This window comes from Leuresthes tenuis, unplaced genomic scaffold (genome assembly GCF_036924035.1).
Source record: "Leuresthes tenuis unplaced genomic scaffold, fLeuTen1.0.hap1 SCAF_3, whole genome shotgun sequence".
Classification (NCBI taxonomy): Eukaryota; Metazoa; Chordata; class Actinopteri; order Atheriniformes; family Atherinopsidae; genus Leuresthes; species Leuresthes tenuis.
This window is the reverse complement of record NW_027325357.1, coordinates 9,817,547-9,837,027: the sequence shown is the minus strand read 5'-3', so window position 1 is coordinate 9,837,027 and position 19,481 is coordinate 9,817,547. Positions and strand designations below refer to the sequence as shown.

The window sequence follows — 19,481 nt, the reverse complement described above, 5'->3', positions numbered from 1 at the left end:
CAGAAGCCCTTCTCCACTTCTCATGTAGCAACTAATTTACATTTTTAATCGAACATAGCTATTTTTCTTTGAGAGCTTCTAATATCCCTTCTCTTTTCTTTGTTTGAAGGCAAGTACTAAATGCAGTTTGAAATGTTAGCCGACAGGAGAGACTCGGTTGCATCAAATTTCAGTCAAAAGATCCCGTACTTTAAAAAAAAAAAATGCATTCCTGCTGCAAGGTTGTAAGTAGCAGGTTTACATCAACATAAATATCTTTCTTTTTTTTCCTGTCCTATTTCTGGAGCAGTTTTTGTTTTCCCTCTTGAGGATTGCTTCCTCTGCCTCTCTCTGTCCCCTGAACTGATTGAATATCGGTGTCCTCGTGCCAGCTCTTTGCCTTTAGCCTGCGCTATATTTTTTATACAAACTGTAAGTACATTTATTATTCATGAAATAAAATTATTGCACCAAATGTGGTCCTTGGAGATGTGGTGATCCTTTGTTATTAAGACACTTAAAAATGTTTTTGATTTACTCGATAAAATCATTAAGCAGAAAAGGGTTTGTATTAGGTTAATTGTGTTTTAGAAATGAGTCAAAATTTCACAATATTTAGACAAAATGAAAAATAGTCGTCTTTAAAATGTTTCTAATTTTAAAGAAATCAAATGTATGTTGGTTAATAATAAAACATTGTATTTGTATTGCACTTTATATTTAAAAATCTCAAAGTGCTAACAATCCCAAAGTGCTAAATCATCTGAGTCTTTTATCGACCATATTTTTTTTCTTATAAATCTTATACCCATCTAATTTTCAAGCTCGTTTAAGTTTATCCTCCTATGTGTGTGTTGGTACATAAATAAAATAATAGGTTGAGCAAAATTTTACAAGATTTCAAGGAGTTTAAATTGATTTGTGTTTGTAGGTAAGAATGTTGTGAAAATACTCCTTGGTTGAAAGTTTATGACTCCTTTGGGGCATTTATCACGACAAAATACAAATTAAAATCAAGCAAAAATAAGGAGATAAAAGGCGAATAATAGCTTTTTGTTCTTTCGTTTAAAATAAACATTAAAAATAAACAGTCGTGGGTTAGCTAATGACAAAAGGTGACTACGTCAATTAATAGTGATATTAATAGGAATAATAAGTTAAAAATTAATTAAAACATATATTTGAAAAGAAGGACTCGTGTATTCGTGTATCTACTTCCAATTATGTCATAACTGTGAAGGCAGGGAGTATCAACAGAAACCTGAGCGGCCGAAGTGGACCACTCGTTACATGGGACTAAAAAGAAGGCGTTGCTTTCGGTCATCAAGGAAATCGTGGAAATAAAAAGCATTTCACGCTGAAGTTGTTCGTTTTTAGTTTATATTTTGTTGAGTCGCTGAAAGTGTTTCGCTCTGCTTTCGTGAAGAATTTGCAGACTCTCCCTGACATTAACCGTTGGAGAGTGTTCCTGAGCACGAGCTTTGCGCGTAACAGCCAAATAGTAGATCCATATATTCAGGTTGATCTTTCGGACGAGGAAACGTCTGGGGGATTGACTGGTAGCTTAACACTGTAAACGTGAGCTGAAGTCCGGACAGCACTGTGCTAGTACGACGCTAGTTGACGGTGACAAGCAGCCACAGTAATACTTGGGGAAACTGTCAGTTAAACACCAGCCAGCACATGAGCTTCCTCATTTTCAACCTGATGATCGACAGTCATTAGCTTAGACCTGGGGAAGCAAGTCGACATGCCGAAGCATTTATTTCAGTCGCTGGAATCCGGACTAGAGTTCATTGAGTTTCTCGGAGACAGAATAAATTTCAACAACAGCAAAACTGAGATCCGAAGCATCTACAACACCGAGTTTAAGGGCAGGTAGGCTCCAAAAAGTCGTTCCCCCGTTCAGTGGCGACCTGCTCGGTTTCTGATGCATGTCTCATGTCTGCATTCACAGAGACGGACAAAAACACCCCAACTTTTCCAGTGTTCTCTTTGCTCTTCTGAAATTCAACAAAGTCCATTTAAGACAGGGGAGAATCTACAGCCATGTCAAACCTCAGGTAAGCTGTGATGTTGTCTGTTGTTTACATGGCCATTGCTGTTCTTTTAGCTTACCTACATATAATGATACGTGGCGCTATTTCTTTGGTAGATTCGGGTGTACTCTGATCAGTGGAGGAGGACCCGGGCCCCCCGGAAACACAGTCTCAGCTCCAGAGATCAGAAAACACAGGCACTTGTGCTGACTCCAAAGAACAAAGTGGCAACAGATATCCTCAGCAAGATGAGGCTGAACAGGTACGGTTGAGTCTCAGTGAGATGCAACACCATCGTATTCTTTCTAGTGTTTTTGTCAAACCCTTTTTTATGATAAGTGTATACCTCAAAGTCAGAGTGCAGCAAACCTCCACAGCCAGCTTGCAGAGGCAGATGGTAAGCAGGTACATGTAGGATTTAATACAGTTGTACAGTGCAAAAGTCTTGAGCTGCCACATGTTTCTTTATACATTTCCAGGAAGGCAGGAAAATTAAGTTTGTACATTTCTAACAACTTGAAAGTCAAAATTTGGTATGACCAGCTCCATTCAATACGGCCTGAACCCTCTTAGACGAGCTTCCTTGTAATTCTTTTAAGTGGTCTTCAGGAATTTGTTGTCTGATATATTTTGCCTCAACCCTGGTTGAGTTAGGAGCCTTTTTATTTTTTTGTGCTTGAAGGATTCATTGCTCTGTCAGTACAGCTACATGCACAGTTGACTCAAGCGATAGCCACAGCTCGACGTGGCCATTTAACTGGACCACCATCGTTGTCCCACTCCACATGCAGTTATTAACGTCCGTCTGAGTGAAGAAACAGAAAAACAGGTGAATCAGAGCAGTAAGTAGGTGATAGCAAACTTGAAGGTGATTTAGAAACTGTCTCTTTTCATAGTTTGTCCACCACAGAGCGCTGACTTGTTTATGTTTCAGGATGTAACGAGGTCACATTCTTGAAGAGAAAAGATAAATCACAAGGTCATGTTAAGTCTCCGCTTTGTTGGCCTTTCAGTGGCATGCAGACACACATTTTCCCATCAGATGTCTGTGCAACGTGTTGCTCTTTATGTCGGGTTAACATCAACTAAAGCATTTTTAAAAGCGTCAGGAGGTTGCAGAAGGTTTCCCAGAGATAATTTAGATGCAAGTTGATGACAAAACAATAAAAATAACTGTACCAGACAAAAATGGTACAGTTATATCAAGACAGTTACGTTAAAAGTGTCTCCATCCATTCAGAACTTCAAAAAGAATTGAGAAACTCTTATAGTGACTTCTCCATTAGACTGATAAACCAGGGGGTGGTTGGTGCTGTCTCCTCCTGATATGAACAGGAAGTTTCAGAGCTTCACTACGAACCATCAATCACACAAAACCTCACCCGACTCTCACAAAAAAGGAGCCACAGAGACCGAGCCTGAGACAATAAAAATGTATGAAGCAGTCGCCAGAGTTGCCAAGGAAATATACGGTTTTAATTTTCTTATTTCCATTGTTATTTATCTGATATGTCACATTTCAAACCAAGTCAGGTGTTTTGTGAGCTCAGATGGGAGATCAAAAATCCGAGAGCTTTGACTTTATCAGCTGGAAATTCCCATGACTGATAATCGTCGGTTTCATTGTGCCTCCTCCTTCCCACTGTGTTCTGGATTAGCTGAAGGGGAAGAGTGGCAAAAGACAGAATAATCTCCTCAGTGCTAAGTTTTCAAGGTTTAAAACTTGTTTTGTGTACCGTTTCGCTTTGGTTCCTGATTAGCGGTCGCAGCTGTGTGCAGAGGTATGCAGAGTTCTTCAGCCCTGCAGAGAAAGACTACATTAGTTCAAGCAACTGAAACTTTCCTGCCAGTTGTCTGGAAAAATGGGTACTTCAGAATTAATTTGCACCAGTTTCAGCTGAATTTATGACTCAGTGCCATTAAATACTTTATACAAAATGAAAAATTGGTTTGAAAAACTCAGGGGCATAAAATCAGCAACCACACATCCATGCGCATGTCAACAGATAATCCAGATCTGTATTAGAGCTGGCATTCATTTGTCACTGTTTGGGTGATTTCTGGGAAAATGATACAAGCTTTGGATTAGGAATTCATCTGATATCTGCGACTTGGCCAAGGTAAACAAGTTTGGATAACATTTTCTAGTCACAGTAACTAAATTGAACCGAGAACTCAGTGATCCAGTATGGGCTCATACTCCGAATTAATGTGTACACAGAGGAGTTTCAGCTCAGCATCAGTGTTTACTTTTACACATCAAGCAGGTGTGGAATCAGCTCAGTGACGACAGCAAAGTTGATTAGAACGGTGAGTTCTGCGATGCCGGCTCTTCTTTACACACACGGAGGCGTATTAGCTGCTGATCAACTTGGACCCCAAGGTGCCTGTACTTTCACACATGACACCAATGAACAAAGAAAGCGCATCAGTCTCAGCTTGAAATGCATGAGTGAAAAAGCCTTTCGCGGCAAGTCCCAGCATGTTGGCTGCTGTCCTTAAGGAAGAACTAGTTGGACCTTTTCTGGTTGAAAATGAACTGAAAATCACCCCCAAATTAGCTGCATCCACAGCATTTTTTTTTTATTGCTTTATGCGGTACAATGCTTCATCACGTATTCCACCGCTTGGCTCACCAGCAAACACCTCAGAGATGACCGGAAAATGACCAGAGCTTCTTCATCTATTTACTTAAATCCCACTGGCAACGTGTGGGTCCCTCCCTAACTTGAGATTTCCAGGGAGGTGATGGACAGCCACACCTTTTTGAACAGCAGGCTGTGCTTGCTGGTTCAGCAAACATTGGACTGTGTTATGAAATAGTGAACCTCTGGGAGCCGGATGATGCCAGGAGGGGTTATGGAGAATACCAAGTCGATTACTCTTCTTTTTCTTCTATCAAGCCGTCGCAACAGATGAAAAACAGAGACTCGGGATTGTAACTAAACCCAGAAGTCTAGACTGAACTTCTGTGTTTCACATGTTTCATATCTAATTATCTGGAAAAAAACACGGTTTCATATATTCAATTTCAGGATGTCCATGTTCTGTATATGATGAACTAAACATGAAATTCAGTTACTGTAATGCCTGAGACACGCATGCCTGCATGGATTCTGGAGAAAGAGGAAGTACAAGGTCCATGTTCAATACAAATTTTATGTTGACATCTTAATATGGTTGTACATTCAGAGGTCCCTGGAGTTCACCCATGCTTCATCCTTGTGGCCCTTCCCTGACCCCTCCCCTCCTGGCCCCGGTTAATGCACTCATAACAGAGAAACTAGAAACGGACAAGGAGAACCTGCCAAAATCTGTAGTAAGGATAAGTCGAGAGACGAGATTAGATGTCACAGACAAAGAAGTCTGTTTATTATAGCTGTGGGTGGACAAACTATTCATTATCTCCATCGAGAAAGTGTTGCAGTATAGATAATTTAGAGATAGTGTTGTGACTTTTGTGGAGTCCAAATTACCTAATGTGCTATACTCAGTAGTTAAAGATGAGAAGTCACGAAGTGTCAAAGATGAGACAGATTCAGCTGGTTCGCGGTCCAATGATGGTTTTATTGCAGAGTTACAATTCGACCATACATGAGAAGTAGCCCGGGCTAAGTCTGAAAACTCTTCTGAAAGTCCCGTCTTTTATACAAGTTGGGCCTGTGGACGCTCCTCCCCGGGCCCCTCCTTTCATATGGCGTGTTTTCCACCGTCCATCTTCCACCGTTAGGTTTTAATCAATTAGCTTACCCGTGGCAGGGCCCTTAGTCATGTCTTTTTTTTTTTAAAACCTTTATTCATGCAATAGTCCTTCCCCCTACTCCTGACTTCCCCTCTACATCCATTTTTTTTTTGCATTGTTCATGTTTGCATTGATGCGTGACTCGACACTGACCTTAGGTACTTTCCATGACCCTAACGCCTGACTCGTCCTTACACAGAGCTAAACGTTGGTACTTTTCCATATATTATCCTTCGTCAGCATGCCTTAATTTTCGACAGCACGCCTTCGTCAGCATGCCTTAACTGTCGACAGCATGCCTTAATTTTCGACAGCATGCCTCAATTTTTCGACAGCATGCCTTTTTATTCTATAACTTTTGGGGCCCGGTAAACTTACTCCACAATAGAACGGAGAAAATAACCAGACGTACGTCAGGTGAAGATCCCTCATCAAGTCATATGCCATTCTGGTACAAGTGTCACTGTGGTCAGGAATGAACTGGTCAGCCATGTGCCCTCAATGTTTCCAAGATGAACACTAAACCGATTCCATTTTCACTTCTGAGTTGACCTGCACAAGTGTCACCATTTGCCCCCAGCAAAATCTTATATATGGGTTTAAACACGCAGCGTGGGACTTTTCCTAATCTACAATATTCAACAATGCAGTTTAGTTCAGTTTAATTATTGGAGAATAATAAACATCCTCTCCACAGCTTCCTGGCAAGACAGAGGAGCAGCTGCAGTGCGCTCATCTCACTGCGCCGCAGGACTGAGAGGTTCAGGAGGTCCTTTGTCCCCACAGCCATAAGGCTTTTTAACAGGGACTGCTGACATGTTCTTCTCACATTTATTTATTTAGTCATTTATTATTATTATTATTGTTGCTGGTGTTCTTATATACAATAATGGTACATATACATTTTTTTTGAGTTACTTGACTAATTTGAATTTCCCCCACTGGGGGATAAATAAAGTATTTTTCTATTCTATTCTATTCAATACAAACTGAAGTAAGCATCGGAAGCATCTAGATCTGTGCAGCAGTGTGCAGGTCATTGCACATCTTGCAGGAAATGTGCAGTCCTATGTATCAGTCCAGATGCTGTAGGAGTAAAAGCTATAGACCATGACACTCAAGCACACTGTATTTCTATCAAGTAAGTCACTAGGTTCACGTATTATTAATATTATGCAAAAACACTACATAAAAAATAATTAACAGGTGTTATGAAAAGTCATTACATTCATTTGATTGTGTGAAGCATATCACTGGGCATGTCAGGACTTGCCCGAGAGGACTTGCTGAGACTGAAAGTGAAACCAGTAAGGAAAAAAAAAATTTAATATGACACCATTATCTCTTTTTTTTCTCCTCATTAAGTCAGGGCTTCACTAGAGACTGAAGGCATAAAGCAGATGTAACACCGCACAGATTTCAGTCAACTCCAGGCTGACTTTGTTTTTGTCTGTCTGATGGAATAAACTCTACTGCATCAAGCTCTGATAATCTGCACAGCTGTGCTGCTGAAGTGTTGGAGACTATGTCCTGAGTCAAATTCTGGTCCAAATGGGGACGGGACACCGTTTCAAACCCACGTCAGGAGTGTGGAAGAGAGACGGTTTAGAGGCAGTTTGTGATGAAGCACCTTTGACTTCAGCATGAAAACAAGACGAGAACTAAAGCGAGGAGGCCACTTAACCACTTAAGGTCATAGTTCACCACATTGTCCTTATAGGGTGCTGATAGAAGTACAACGTAGGAGGAGAGTTTGAGTATATTAAGTATAGAGTATCTAAGTATATTGATTTGATCAGTGTTAGTCCTACAGTGGCTCATATAATCATATAAAGTTATCTCAGAACGGAAGAGAATAATTTTTTTTAGTGACATAATAAGTAACTAAAGCAGTTAATTTGCTTATAAATATAGCCTATGCCATGACGGAGCCCAACGACCCAAAGGTTACCCGACATCCGTCATGGTCTACTTCACTCAATGACTCATTCCTTCATTTTTCTTGCTTCTCTTGTGGTGCGTTTTCTATACTCTTCCTTCCTTTTTGCTTTTTTTTGTTTTCGCGGTCTCTTGTTTTCTCTTCGTCTTTTTGCTGATGCAGCTTTATTCTTTGTTCTGCATTATTTTGTCTGCCACACAAATAAGTTACAGTGCGTTTTTTTCATCCCTAAACTTGTCATTATTATATATCTAACAAAAATATAGGCAGTGGTCTTGTTTTAAAAAAAAAAAAGACTCAGCCGGCAGAACCCAACTTTGTCACAGCATTCAGTGACATGATCACCAGTTGTCAGAAGTTTGTTTTACTTCAATTGATATCTCACAGAATAAAGCCGGAGGTACTTTGTGTAGGATGCAACTTTGCAATAAAGATGTATCAGATATTTGAAGTTAGGCTGTTATGCCAATCACCAGGTTGCATTGACTTTCTTGGTTGTTTCTTGATTACAAAGCCCAATCAGAAGAGCCCTGGTTATGATACATGTAACACTCAAGTATATGACTTTTACATATGGCACACTGGCTTTGTGTTAATGGGTATATGAAATTATAACAGTTAGCTATGAACTGTGCCACTTCCACTACAGGAGTGTCAATCTTTTCTAAGTCAAATGATCATATGTGAGTGGAAACTTGGGGCCTGAGTTAGATGCATGTTTGAAACCTGCAGCGTGTGTGAAAGTGTGTGTGTGTCTGTGTGTGTGTGTGAGAGAGTGGCGGAAAGAGCTGTGGGCCGATTGCAGGTGCAAATGATATGTGTTGCAACAGGGGATCTGAGAGTTGTCTAATTAGCTGTATCTTGACTAACAGCGCTCAGATCTTAGTGCTTATTTCAGCCCTGGGTTGCTTGCATTCCCCTCTAATGTCAGGGTTAGTGAAGGTTCAGGGTTGCTCAGGCAAGTTAAGTCTTCTGAAGACTATTGCTCACTGCCACACGGAGTTTGCTTCAGCTGTACTAAAACAAAATCTGTCTATGTTCTACTTTTCTCTGGGGGATTGTGTGTTAGAGCATAACACTCAAAAGTATTATCTCCCTACCAAGGCCCATTTTAAGGCTGAAATTTCTCTCCTGAAACCCTCTTCTGCAGCGATGAACTGGCAAGCTGTCCGGTTTCGAATAGACGTGGCAGAGGAAAGGACCAACTAAAAAACCCTGTTTCTGGAAATTTCCAGAAGTGAATTTTATTACTTTTCTAAACTATTGGCTGTTGATGAGAATTTGTTGTAAATGGCGAAACAAATAGCAAGTGTTAAAAAAGTGTGAAGTTCCTAATTCCGGAACACATCGAATGCAGCGTGAGTTGAACTTTTGGGAGGAAATAAGATAAGACGGCTGGAACACAATACGCTGAGCTGAGATTTGTGAATTACTTTTCCCTGAAAATCTGAATGGCTCACTGAATGAAATAAGTGTCAGGGTTCTGTTACATCGAGGTTTTTTAGCTGGTAGGAACTTCAGACACCCAAATACACGCTCTCAAGTTCAGCAAAGTAGTTCTTTTTCATATGTTTCTGTTAAGACAATGTTATGTCTGGGTTATTATAACCTAGAGTTCATGTTTTTTCAGCATGCTGTGTTGAAAACAGGATTGCGTGTCGTTTACTGGGAATGCTAAGTAAAGGCATTATGTTGTTGAATATCAGAAACAGATTTTATTTATGTAAGATGTTCTAAGTATACACAGAAGTGACAGCCACCTCTTCCTTAAAAAGAGGTGCGTTCCCTTTGCCTAGTTTGTTATTCTTATGATAACTCTGCTTACTTCTGCTCTGTACTGTGAATAAACCTGCATGAAGTGAAAAATGGTTGTTGTGTGCACCCTCTGAGATACGGTGGCATCTCGCATCAAGCAAGATAAAAAAACAAAAAAAAAACCAGCCTGATCATGTCTATCTCTCACAGGGAAGAGATGACGGCTGATAAGCAGGGCATTGAAATCACTTCAGAACCTGCGGCGAGCGGTGGAAAGGTTCAGTTCACCGTGTCTCATCATGGGGAGCCCTTCATTGTCACTTTCCACATTGTAAACAAGGGCCCAAACAACATCAACTTCATCCACTACACTGCCCTCAGCAGGATTCGCTGTTTCACCCTGATGGATGAAAGGAGAGTGTCCAAAGCCTGTCCGCTGTTCCTCTGTCCTGGTGAGACAGACAAACACTCGTCATTTGTCATTTTTAATGATGAAAAATACACCGAATAGTTTTGGATCCCTGCTTTCTTCTTTTATTCCACAGGAGAGAGCTATGACGTCAAGGCTCGGTTTACACTCAAGCACTCGGGATTCTTCCCCGTCATGATGTACTTTGAGTTCATAGCTGATCTGCCAACGCCGGCGCACTTTGCGATTGTCAGAGAGATAGAAGCTGCAGTGCAGACGCCTCTGGCTGTGGAGCTGAGGCCTGTGGCTCCATATGAGCCTTTCAAAGTGGCTACATTCAAACCTGATGTTAGTGTGGTGGTGGAGGGAGAACCACCTGAGGGGTAAGCTGTTAAACCATGTTAATATATATGATAGGATGATGCTAAATGTTCAGATAAAAAAACATAACCTGGAACACAACATAGACTTTGTGTTTTATTCACACTTATTACAGTCATGTGGTGTGTTTTGTTCTCCTTAGTTCTACTGTCCAGAATGCGACAGCGGCTGTGAAATTAGGAGAATACAAGTGCCCCAAGTACCTGAAGGAACTTGCCAAACACGGGTTGGAGTACTCTAAGCACCTCTCTTTAACTGCCAGAAATAAGTTTGAGGAAGTGAAGTGAGAGATCAGCCTAACTCATTATAATGAACTATTCCTTCTGTCATTCAAGCATTTATAGAGCTAAGCTCTTTGTATCTGTGCTCTATGTCCAGAAGTGTCCTCAACTCGTCCTTAAGCATGAAGAACTACTCTCGTCGGTTCCACCTCCTGCTCTACTTGGAAGAGATACAGATGGAAGTGGACATCAGAAAGTATGACCTCCGCAATCAAACCATGACTCAAGACCAAGGCAACAGAAAACTGCTCATACTCAAAGTAAAGAGTCCTCATGTCTTGTTTGATGAAAATGATGATTTTTGGGACTAAAGGGAGAGAAAGATAAATATAAACACAGCCCTTTGGTCACCTATACTCTGTTTAAAGCTGCTTAATTGAAATTATTTTTCTATATTTTCTTGTCAGATGCTATGTTAAACAGCAAGTAAGCACTTGAGCTGCAGAAGAAATCCCTACAATACATTTTTCAGCTCCAACACTGACAAAGTTCTTAAAAACAGTGGTCAATTGTACACTGAAATGGGGTGTATTGATATTTAGGAGTGTTGAAAGATAAGTTTTAATCAACAAAAATATAGCCAAATGAATGTGAATGACCTGCAGAGATGTATGATTGTAAAACTTGAAATCAATCTGCTGTATAGCATAGAATAGTAAGTTCTATTAATCTTTTCTACAGGTCCCTGGTGTTGCTGAAAATCGTCCATCTGTACTACGAGGAGATTGTCTGTGGGCGACCAAATCTGCGGAGAAAAGTTCACCGATCACAGTGTACACCGGATATGTACACAAAGTAGAGCTGGATAGAGTCAAGCTGGGCTTCTCTAAAAAGTAAGAGCTGGAATAATGATACGTGACCTCAGGCAAGTTGGAGCACCTCAGAACCTATCTCACATGTTACCCACTATTGACTGATTTGAGGTTGTTGGAGACTTTCATCAGCAATATGAAGTTCGACGTGGAGTTCACAGTCAACAGGCTGACTTTGAAGCTGCAGCAGCGGGCTGTGGATTTGGCAGTGCAGCATCGGCTTGAGGAGGTGCTGTTCCCGTCGGGTGCAGCCGCACCTAATGTTCCCTTGCCTGAACTCAGGTCTGTATCAGGAACAAACACAGAGATGTAACCGCCATGTGTTTAATAGACAAGTTTGAACAGTCTGCTACTATTAAATGGATATTCCTTTTTTTGGGCGTGGGGGTGATAATCAGTCAAGCTACGGTTAGAGTTTAATGCCAGACAGTGGTAGATCATTCCTGCATCGGTGTGTGTTAACACGCATCAAGCTGGCATTGTGGGATCAGCGTAGTTGGTAGGAGGGGCATGTTCGACGATGCTGGCTTGCCTTTGCACACAAACTGTTTTGCCTCTCTTACAACCTCCCCTGCTGGGAGGTTTAGCAGCAAATCAACTTCACTGTCCCCCTGCTGCCTCTTTACTTTCACGTATGACACCGATGTGCAGCAAAGGTGCATCGACCCCAGCTTAAAAGACCTGTTGTCCCTATGCGCTGGAGCCTATCCCAGCGGTCATCAAATCAAATGACATTCTATTTATATGGCACCTTTCATACTTTAAAAGCAACACAAAGTGCCTCACAGAGGCTAAAGACAACAATGAGCAAACAAATAAACCTTCCCACCCCCTCGTCTGAGTGTTTCGTCTGAGTGCAAAGTGTTAAAGACCATTCCTGCTTCACTCTCTAGTATGTTCAACCGTCAGCTGGAAGACAACCCAGAGCAACGGGATGCTGTCCGGCGCATAGCAGCCCAGTCATCAAAGCCTGCTCCCTATATTGTGTTTGGGCCTCCTGGAACTGGAAAGACAATCACTCTGGTTGAAGCTATTAAACAGGTATTAACCATCCAAGACAGTTTGTATTAAATCTCTGTTGATGTCTGTAATTATCCTTCCTCTATATGAAATGGAGATGCACACTCTATGAACCAGAGTTTTATTAGTCAGATGACTGACTGAATGACCAAACAAAGACAGTTGATAGCACTGTGGGTAAGATGTTGTGGTGGCCATTGTTACTATGTTACACTGACCAAACGGTAAAGAAAATAACTATCAATACAATTATTATTACTCCATGATATGAAGTTAATATTATCTGCCAGACAAATAGATCTCACATGATGGATTTCTGTATTTGTCTCATCTGTGAAGAAGAAAGATGATGATGCTGTGTATTTCCGCCTGTCTGTGAGATTTTATTCATGGACCAGAGCCTGCTCACGGTTGTTTGGATGTTTGCTTTGGTTGCCACAGTAACAACAGCACCGACGTATCGGCTCAATACAAGCCCAGAGGAGACGGGTTTTCATCATTAGAGTCTTACTAATGTATAACCAAACCATTGTGGAAAACATACAGAAGGATGAATTTGTGTCCTATTTGTCACAGGAAGATGTTCGTCAGTAAAAGGATGGAAAGTCACAAAAGGAATACCTCATTTTCTGTTAACCTTTGATGTTGTAATGTTTCTCATCATTTTTGGACTCTTGTGTCGATTGATGAAAATGGTGAAATGTTTTTGTGCTTCTAAAATTCTTTGTGTTTTTGTGTTCTTACTCTTCTGCTTGACGCAGATGTAGCAGCACAATGATGTCATACTAACAGGACTGATTTAGAAGGCATCTTATTTGCCTAATGAAACACGATGAAGTTTCCAGTTTTGTTCGAAAATGTTTATAACAATGACTGTGGCATGTTTTCCACGTCAGGTTATGTATTTTTCTTGTTTTGCCAATTTGCCTCTTATCTTAGCATCAAGCAGGCCATCACAGTAAGCTCAGGCGTAATAACATTTCAGTGCAACAGTGGAGTAGGGTTGATCTGCTCTGGGAAATATGTGTGCGTTTAGTGGTAGCACCGTTAGCAAGGGACCAAAACGAGTTAGCAGCAAGACTGCATTATTATGCATCCCTTTAAACCTATCATTCACTGCATTGATAACTTATTACTGCATATGACAAAGCTTTTCCCTTTTAAGTAATGTGTTTTTAATTTTCTTATATTGTCAGGTCAACAGGGCAAATCCATCAGCCCACATCCTCGCCTGCGCACCCTCAAACAGTGCGTGCGACTTGCTCTGCGAGAGACTGACGGTTCACACGAATTCTTATCAGGTTTACCGCATGTACGCCTACAGCCGTGACCCGAGCAGCATCCCCAAGAACCTGCTGGTGAGCATCACAATTTTCTTGTGCGTCCACACGCACCTGTCAAAGGTTTCGACATCTCCTCTACGAATGAGAAGTCATGTCTAGATTTTTTTACAAAGGGTCTTTTAGTATAAATGTGAGTGAAAGCAGAGATATTTTCTTGTCTCAGCAAGTCAGACACGTAGACCTGCATCTTCACCAGATTCCTCATGGTCATAAAACTTTTCACATCCTACGTGTCTTTCAGAAATACTCTAACTGGGACGACAGACAGGGTTGCTTTGTGTTTCCAGAGAAAGAAATTCTGATGAAATACACAGTTATAATCACAACTCTGTTCACAGCTGGCAGGTGAGAGCTGCCCTCTTGTACATGAAGTATCTGTTCTTCACAGAACATACACAGTGTTGGCTTCTATGTGACATTTGGCACATTATTCAGTGTGTATACAGTTTTGCTGTGGTAAATTATGTGTTTCTTTAGACTCGTGACTGGAGGGATCCCAGTCGGCCACTTCTCACATGTGTTTGTGGATGAAGCGGGCCAAGCTGCAGAGCCAGAGTGCGCTATTGCCTTTGCAGGTGAATTCTGAAGGTTTTGGTAACAAAAATCTTTGGGTTTGGTGAAACCGTGAAAAAAAACGATCTACAAGTTTTTGCATCCAATTTTCTTTTTGAATTAATCAAACTAGAAACGGAATTCATAAAGACTCGTTTTGGGTACAGTGAGTTAATTTTAGTTTAATTTTTGCATCAGAATGTACCATCATGTTGAATGATGCCTTAAACAATTTTTAAGCTATTTTTGAAGAAGACATTAGAAATAAATGCCTTCCATTCCTCAAAAAACAGATTATTCTGAAAAAGTCTTTCAGGGATGTTCACTGCTCACGAACAGGATCGCTTTGGTTCAACAATAAGCAGAAGTTGGATTGTGGAGGGCAGAACTTTTGTAAGAGGTTGTAGGTTATCAAACCTCGCTAAGCACTTTGTATTGCCTTGCGTACGAATTGTGCTCTACAAATAAACTTGCCTTGCTACAAAAGTGTTGACTACCATTAAAAAAAAAACAAAAAAAAAGTCCTTTTACTTAAATATTACACTGGCACAGTTGATGTTGGTGTTGGGATTTACCCATAGGAGTCTGTGCCTGCATCACACAGTTTATTGATTGAATCACACACTGAAATAATTTATCCATTGATTGACATAGTTTTAAGTGTAAAGGATGTCTGTCGTGTATCGGGTTTCTCAGACTGATCATTGGTTCGTACTTTCAGTGTGATTGAGATTCTGCACATTTTGATATGCAACGTATGGGGTGTCAGGTTATACGGAGTGCCTTAAAAGGTGATTATAAGCAGATATAGCAACAAGGGACATTTATATTTCAGAGGGTTAAAGGTCAGATTGATGGTGAATTTGATGCATCCTGTTTCTGATTGGTTGGGTTGTTTCACAGGCCTGCTCAGCGCAGAGAAGGGTCAGTTGGTGCTGGCAGGAGATCCCGAGCAGCTGGGACCAATCCTTAGATCTCCTTTTGCAATTCAGTATGGACTCGGTAAGAGCAGGGTGTTGAATTTCCCTTTACTTGCTTGGACATTCCGTCTCCTATGGCATTAGCTACTGCACTGTGCATCATTAGCAGTTTTATGGGAGAAAGTGAATGTTTGTTGTTTCCATTCTTGGGGTCATATCTCAGATTAATAACATAATCTAATACTGTTTTGTAAACTCCCTCCAGAACTTTCTCTGTTGGAGAGGCTGATGAAACATGAATTATATCGAGACTTTGACACCCGGTTTGTCACCAAACTGCTGCGAAACTACAGGTGAGTCTCAGCTATAACCTCCATTCTCCTGGTGGGAGTTTCCTGTTTATTTTGTTCTTGTTTGGATTACTTGTAACTTTTTTTTTGGGGCGGGGTTGACTTGTTTTCTCTCTTCTCAGGTCTCATGGTGCGATTCTGAAAATCCCCAATGAGTTGTTTTATCAGAATGAATTGCTGGTTTTCGCTGACCAGATGGAGTGCGAGGCCTACTGCAACTGGGACGACCTTCCCAAAAAGGTGCAGCTGTTGGGATGTTTGTTGTGGTGTGACACTTCTTGGCATTTAATGGTTATAGAATAGAATAGAAAAATACTTAATTAATCCCCCAGTGGGGGAAAAATAAACCAATCCAAAATAAAAACGACACAATTACAATGATAATAATACGGAATGATTAAAAAAACTTTCCTTTTAGATATCTCAGCCTCTACTGAATTTTGTAAAATTTTAATTGTCTCAGAAGTCCCTTGACTTTAAGTGTAATATCCCCTATGTATGGATTTGAATTTGAATGCTGCTGCTTTTGACATGAAAGTGTTATGTCGTTATGGCAACTGTGGCCCCCATCACAGGCCACAACATCACTATGAGCTCTGTTGTTTGATAAACGTTCTAAAACTCTTAAATGGCATAATAAACATAGGGGGATTGTTTCTGTTATCCACCCAGATTTTGATTTGCGCATCATTTTCAATCTCACACACAGCATTCAACACATTAACTGATAACTGCTTATTCTCCACTACAACAGGGTTTCCCTGTGATCTTCCACGGAGTGATGGGGAAGGATGAGAGAGAGGCCAACAGTCCATCTTTCTTCAATGTGTCTGAGATTGAAATCCTGGTCTCTTACCTAACCAAGCTGGTGGAGACACAAGGAAAGAAGGGTCTGCCCAAGCTCTCTCCTAAAGATATTGGCATAATCACTCCATACAGGAAACAAGTGAGGCTTCATGATGCTCATTTGTGTTTTAAAGGCCAAGAGACAGTGGCTGTTAGAGATATTCGTACACATTAGTAGCCTTATTACTTTTGTTTCAGGTTGAGAAAATCCAGAAGGCCCTGAAGTCTGTCCCAGCCCTGAGTCGATGGACTGACCTCAAGGAACTGAAGGTTAGCAGGGAATACATCCCGCTCACTCCTATTGGAAAATGTAACTGAATTATTGAGGCTTGTGTTCAATGTGGGGTAATGTAAAGTGGTGCATCGTGGTGTGTCTGATGTCTCTTCATGAAATCAGGTGGGATCTGTGGAGGAGTTTCAGGGACAAGAGAGGAAGATCATCATGGTCTCCACTGTTCGCAGTAGCTCCAGCTACTTTAAGATGGACAGAGACTACAATATTGGATTCCTATCAAATAAAAAGGTCCCATTCTTTATTATTTGAAATTAGATTGAAACTGTGTACACCGCTGATGTGTTTATCTTTAAAGAAGTGATTCAAATTTTTATTTATGCCTGTATGTATTTGTAGAGGTTCAATGTGGCCCTGACAAGAGCCAAGTCCCTGCTTATTGTCATCGGAAACCCTGTGATCCTCAAAACGGACCCAATCTGGGAGAAGTAAGTCCAAACAGCTTCAGCCTCATGTCTGAGGGGCCTTACTTTGTTAAACTTAGTTTAGACTCACTTTCAACATGTCACAAAACCTCCTACTGGCACATCAGCCTATGAGCACGCACACAAGTAGCTGTGGGTTTTTATTTGGTTTACGAACGACTGTTTAGATGAGTCCCACTTATTGTGATATCAAGGAAATCCACAAAACTTTCCAACTCAATGGTTTTCACCACCATTATTAGGTTAATGACCTAAACATGTTCACAGATGAGGAGGAAAAAGTGATCTGAATGTTCTCATTTTATGAGCATGCTGCAGCCTCCCTGCTCTGGCTGCCTGACACACTCTCTTATGTTTTTTTTTTCCCTCTAATATAAATTAGTGCTCTCAGTCCTTTTTGTCTGTGGGTAGATTTGATAAATACAAGCATCAGAAGTCCATTTGATCGTCAGACAGTAAGTGTAGATTTCTTACTCCATCCAGCCTCTTGAATGAAGTTAAACACTTTTCAGAGCTTAAAGTAAACTGAAAATGTTATCTGGCTTCATGAGTATTCAGTTAAGTCAACAACACAAGCTTTTTCCAGTTCTTTGGGAGTAATAGTTTTGGACATGGAGTGCAGTTAACTCTTAAAGAGTGAGAAGCCAATCTGTTCAACAGGCTTAAACAAGTAGAAAAGTTACCTTTTCAACTGCTTCCATCCAAGACTGGAATGTTTTGTTCTCTCACATGAACTTGTTAAAGGGGAGAAACCTCGACACTCGTGTGTCTCTTCTGTCCAGTGAGACCACGGGAAACATTAAAGGGATATTTTGTTTTGTGAGGTTGCATGTAGTACTTATAGTCAGTCTTACCTGCTGCAGACGGCGGTCAAATCATTTTCAGCAGCTTTCCAAAGGAACGACTTAAAGCTTTAAAGCCACTCAGGATGAGGCCACCAGAGGAGCAAGAACACTTTAAACTAAAGAAATGTCATAAAGTTTCTACTACAGGTAAGACACTAACTGCTGCTCACACCCCCAAAATCTAAATATCCTTCCCATATAAATGGGATCCTTATCTGAAAGACAGGATGCCCTCGCTTTAACAGAGACATGAACCCGTTAATGTTGCATATCCCACGTCTGAAAAGGGCTCAGAGGAGAAAAATGTTTTTTTTTTTAAATTGAAAATGTGATCATTGGGAGTGAAAGCTCATTGTCGTTTGTATAAAAGTTCTCGTCAGCAGTTGAATTTTACAAACTAATCTATTCTACTATTTATTCTGATTCTTTGTTAACTATGTAGTTGTTTTGTAGCCCAGGCCTCCGTTCTATCATGTCTACAACAGTATCAAACCCCTCTGTGTGTTATATGGCTTGTTTAGCTTGCCGCAATCAGCTGACCTGTTGGAGTAGTTTCAGAGGGGATCAGAAGGGGCTGAGCTGCGGGAGAAAAAAGCAGTGAAATTAGCTTAACTCGGACTCTTAAAGATTTCTCTTCCATATTTGCTTAATCTGTTTGTTTTTTTTCCAGATTCATCAGCTACTGTGAGGAGATGAAGGGTTATGCTGGCCTGGATTTAAAGTATGAAGAGGAAAAAGAGTTTGTGGCAAGAATGGCCTCCCTGAGAATCTTTGATTCTGAACGTTAGTACAGTTTTACACTCAGTTAAGATGGAACAAGTAGATCAATTACTTCTTAATAGCTGGCAACAGCTGATAATGGTCTTTGTTGTATAATGGAGCTTGTTTTTGAGTTGTCAGCTGCTGGTTGAACCAAAGCAACTGTTTGAAGACGTCACCTTTTGGTTTTAGGAAATCGTGATGAGCATTTCATTCATTTTGAGATCAGTTTTTTCAGGCTGAAGCCTCATTAAGCCTGAGACTAAGTGGGTGTTCGGATCATTAACAGCTACAGTGTGGGTTAAAGCAGATTTTCATGTAAGGTGGTATCATTTGCCAGACTGGAATCATGATATTTTCCTCTGATGAGAAACTACATTAGTGTCTTCTTTGTTTTGTTGTAGAGCCTGCAGACGAGGAGAGAGAGCTCTAACTGAACTGTGAGTGGACCCTGACTGGAAGAACAGGGAACAACAGTTTTCCTTGGACCTAGGATTGGCATCCTCAAATAATGATGAGATTTTAATACATGAATCTATTTAATTACTGCTTTTTACACTTTGACTCTTTTGGTCTTTTTGAATATGACTTTTAAAGTTGAATAAATCTTGGTGTGACTGTTCAAAAGCGAAGCATTTTCAGCAGCAAATGAAGAGCGGTACATTTTAATCTCACTGAATTCATCACCATGTCTTACTAACGTTGTCATTCCAACCAGTGTTGCTCTTAAACTTCTTCAAATTCCTCTCTGATAGAGGACTTGTATAAAATAAAGTCTTTACTATTTGACCC

At 40.6% G+C, this 19,481-nt stretch overlaps 1 protein-coding gene across 1 annotated transcript; it reads left to right on the top strand.

Moving 5' to 3' along the window:
- Positions 1-1,335: 1,335 nt before the first annotated feature.
- Positions 1,336-19,472, top strand: mov10a (Mov10 RNA helicase a). Its single transcript, XM_072381720.1, has 22 exons — positions 1,336-1,857; positions 1,937-2,042; positions 2,135-2,280; positions 9,665-9,906; positions 10,000-10,246; positions 10,387-10,527; positions 10,623-10,785; positions 11,207-11,358; positions 11,449-11,619; positions 12,231-12,378; positions 13,554-13,715; positions 13,942-14,045; positions 14,178-14,275; positions 15,156-15,254; positions 15,438-15,525; positions 15,645-15,762; positions 16,277-16,468; positions 16,567-16,638; positions 16,766-16,891; positions 17,000-17,088; positions 18,601-18,713; positions 19,094-19,472. Exons 1-22 carry the CDS (start codon positions 1,730-1,732, stop codon positions 19,120-19,122), a joined length of 2,934 nt encoding a protein of 977 aa, XP_072237821.1. The 5' UTR covers positions 1,336-1,729; the 3' UTR covers positions 19,123-19,472.
- Positions 19,473-19,481: the final 9 nt, after the last annotated feature.

Bases quoted from the DNA above. Each gene is read 5' to 3' on its own strand.
- mov10a (XM_072381720.1), top strand. From the start codon at position 1,730: ATGCCGAAGCATTTATTTCAGTCGCTGGAATCCGGACTAGAGTTCATT. The intron at 14,046-14,177 runs GTGAGAGCTGCC...GTGTTTCTTTAG, and splicing joins ACTCTGTTCACAGCTGGCAG to ACTCGTGACTGGAGGGATCC. The intron at 16,469-16,566 runs GTGAGGCTTCAT...CTTTTGTTTCAG, and splicing joins TCACTCCATACAGGAAACAA to GTTGAGAAAATCCAGAAGGC.